Here is a 3,012-nt window from a genome sequence, read left to right as displayed (position 1 = left end):
AGTGCCCCACTGTGTACATACTCTCTACAGCATACAATTTAGTTTTTAACGTGATGCGAGGAGAACCCGTTTAAACAGTCTACACACGCTGCATACGCATTCATACCGCGTGACACACACATATACACACACGCATACACATTTACACATGTACACACGTAAGCGACGACGCTAGGTCGTTGATAGTCTGACAATATTATCGCATATTTCGAATGTATTATGAAATCATTACGATAACTACCTTTCCCAAACTCGCTTGCAATAAATAACACGTTGGAAATTAATCGTGCACGCTTATTTTGTCTTAATAATAAACGTCGTAATATTAAACATGTACCCAACTAAATTGATTTATACTTTAAGGACGATGGTTCACATTCGGAATACTTGTTGCCTACATCTATGCATTCACACCAGTTAAAATAATGAAATGAGTACACAGGTAATTAAAATTTTTTAGATTTATGTAGCTTCTGTTACACTTTAAAGTTGGCATTGATGTGTATTCATAAGAACAGCTTTTAAATTTTCAAATTTCAAAGATAGAGGATGGATACCAATGAACATCGACTACAGATTTGGATTTTCATTTCAGATTGTGACATCCAGCAAAGGCAGCACGCGGCATTATCGATCATGGGTATCATTCCACTTCCTCTATGATCGGGCCACTCGAAGGACTTCCTCCCTGGCCACTGCATCTTCCAAACGATGGCGCACCAGCGGTTTCGTACAATTTTGTTATAATGGGTTTACAGACCTAAAATGAATGTTGAACTTATTAATTATAAACTCCAACTATCCCCATAGCTTTAAGTATTCCAACAATGAACTATTCGAACAATCGCAACCCTAATCGAATCTCACTCTACCTCTGACCTTTGAGTGTTTCGACAAATTTGAGAGTCATTTTTTAATCGATCAATATTCATGAACAGATAAATTTAATCTCGAAATCATGAATCGATAACACTGTTCCACTGTAGACAATGACCCCCTTGGATGTACACACAGGCTAGGTACACAGTAGAGAACCTAACATTACAGATGTGATGCAGAATCCTGTATCTCGCTCGTGATAACAAGCCCGTGAGTCAGGAACGTTCGCTTTATCACGAGAGGCTGGGCGAGTTACCCTTAGCAGAGAAGCAGGAGACCAGTTGAATCGATCTACGACCTCAATGGATTGTCGAGGTAGTTCAACCTCGGTGGCGCTACGTATTTGCTTCAGGAAGGAAGAATATCATATCTGTGCCAGCATTATACGTGACCGACAAAGTCTCTAAACAGATTGTACCGCTTTAAAAATTAGGATTGAACATAAGCACGACCGTGTCGATTTGAAACCCGCTGACTAAGGGTGACTTTATTTACTATAGGACAGGACCTTATTACAAGTTGGAGAGTTTTTCAACTCTCGTTGCGTTTCACCCATCCTTTCAATTATTTCATTCAATTCATTTTCCTTTCGTTCTCTCATATTTTCATCTTGCAGTTTTTCCCTGCATTTTTCTAGTATATTTTCTAGTATATTCTTATTTTCCTTTCATTTTCTTTTCTCCCCTGTATTTTTTTGGATTCTCATTTTCCCTACATTTTTCTTTCATATCCTTTTATTTACCTTCTCCTCCGCTTTCTTTTCAATTTAGATTAATTGACTTTATCAAATAAATGTTTAACTAAACGAATGAACACGAATGACTGAAATGTCCGAACAAACTGCACGAAGCAATATTTCCCGTGCGTCGTACTCAACAACAGCTAGGAAGGCGAAAATTAATCCACTTCAACGGTGAAATATGTAACTACCTGCTCAGCTTCCTTCAGCTTAGCCACGAACTCGTCCTCCGTGGCAGAAGCGCTGGTGTCCAACCACTTGATGATGTGGTTACACGTGTCAGCGATGCGTTTTCGGTCGTCTTCCGCTATCTTCTCCTTCACCTTGCTGTCCTCAACCGCGTTCTTCATGTTGAAGCAGTAGGACTCCAGGTTGTTCTTCGCCACGACCCTGTTCCTCTGCGACTCGTCCTCGGCGTGGTATCTTTCCGCCTCTTGCACCATTCGCTCGATGTCCTCCTTGCTAAGACGGCCCTTGTCGTTGGTTATCGTTATCTTGTTCACCTTCTGAGTCGACTTCTCCGCCGCAGAAACGTTCAGAATACCATTGGCGTCTATGTCGAAGGTCACCTAGTATGGAGAAGTAGACGTCAAGAAGAAGCTGAAGCAGTGGTGTATGATAAGTATGACAATTGCACCCTGGCGTTGCAAACATTAATTAATTAACCATTGAAATATTTTTTAAGATCGAAAATCTTTTTATTTTCGAACAGCCGAAATTCATGTCACGTTATATGGTGAAAAATGCTGTGAGGCGATGAAATGGGTGGGTAGTAACAGAATAAATATATCCCGTTACACAGCTTGTCGTGAGATACTTTTTTATATTTCTAACACAATCTAACATCTCCTTTACACTTCCTGACATATCCTGACAGCTCCTAATACACACTAACAACTGCTACCACCCTCTAACACCTTCAAACACTCTCTATCGTCTCCAAACACCCCCTAACACGTCCCAACCCCTCCTAATAACTCTGACCAACTCCTAAGGGCTCCAGACAGATCCCTTTATTTCTCTTCACTTTCTAGAATGTTTCCTATTCTCTCCTGTCCCTAAAACATCTCTTCGCTGTTCATGAGATCCGGATACAATAGGTAAGTTTCGAGATAGAATTATAAATTATGATACCTCTCCAAATATCATGATTTCCTGATACAAACGGTAAGTTTCGAGCCAGAATAAAAATTACAATATCTTCTCCATCAACACGTTCTGCTAATAAAAGAGGCAAGTATCGATATTCGATTAAAAGTCATGCCAAATTTTTTATATTGGTATCAGGAGCACATGATATGCGAAGAGGTGGCACGCTTGCGCCTGCGATCAGGCAACCGATCCGACATGTCTGCCAGTACGGGTTGCCTAATTCAAGGGGCTAATTTTCGGTA

The 3,012-nt window shown here is 40.4% G+C and overlaps 1 protein-coding gene across 1 annotated transcript; it reads right to left on the bottom strand.

Annotated features, from left to right (window-relative positions):
* Window positions 1–438: 438 nt before the first annotated feature.
* Window positions 439–2,187, bottom strand: LOC128892647 (heat shock 70 kDa protein 1B-like; the record flags this gene model as incomplete). Its single annotated transcript, XM_054153183.1, has 2 exons — window positions 439–760; window positions 1,810–2,187. Coding segments are annotated over 2 exons (495 nt in total), but the record flags the coding sequence as incomplete, so codon positions are not given.
* Window positions 2,188–3,012: the final 825 nt, after the last annotated feature.

The sequence above is a fragment of the Hylaeus anthracinus genome, unplaced genomic scaffold (assembly GCF_026225885.1).
Source record: "Hylaeus anthracinus isolate JK02 unplaced genomic scaffold, UHH_iyHylAnth1.0_haploid 12777, whole genome shotgun sequence".
NCBI classification, from domain to species: domain Eukaryota; kingdom Metazoa; phylum Arthropoda; class Insecta; order Hymenoptera; family Colletidae; genus Hylaeus; species Hylaeus anthracinus.
The sequence above is the reverse complement of the archived record's forward strand: the minus strand, read 5'-3'. Positions and strand labels throughout refer to the sequence as shown.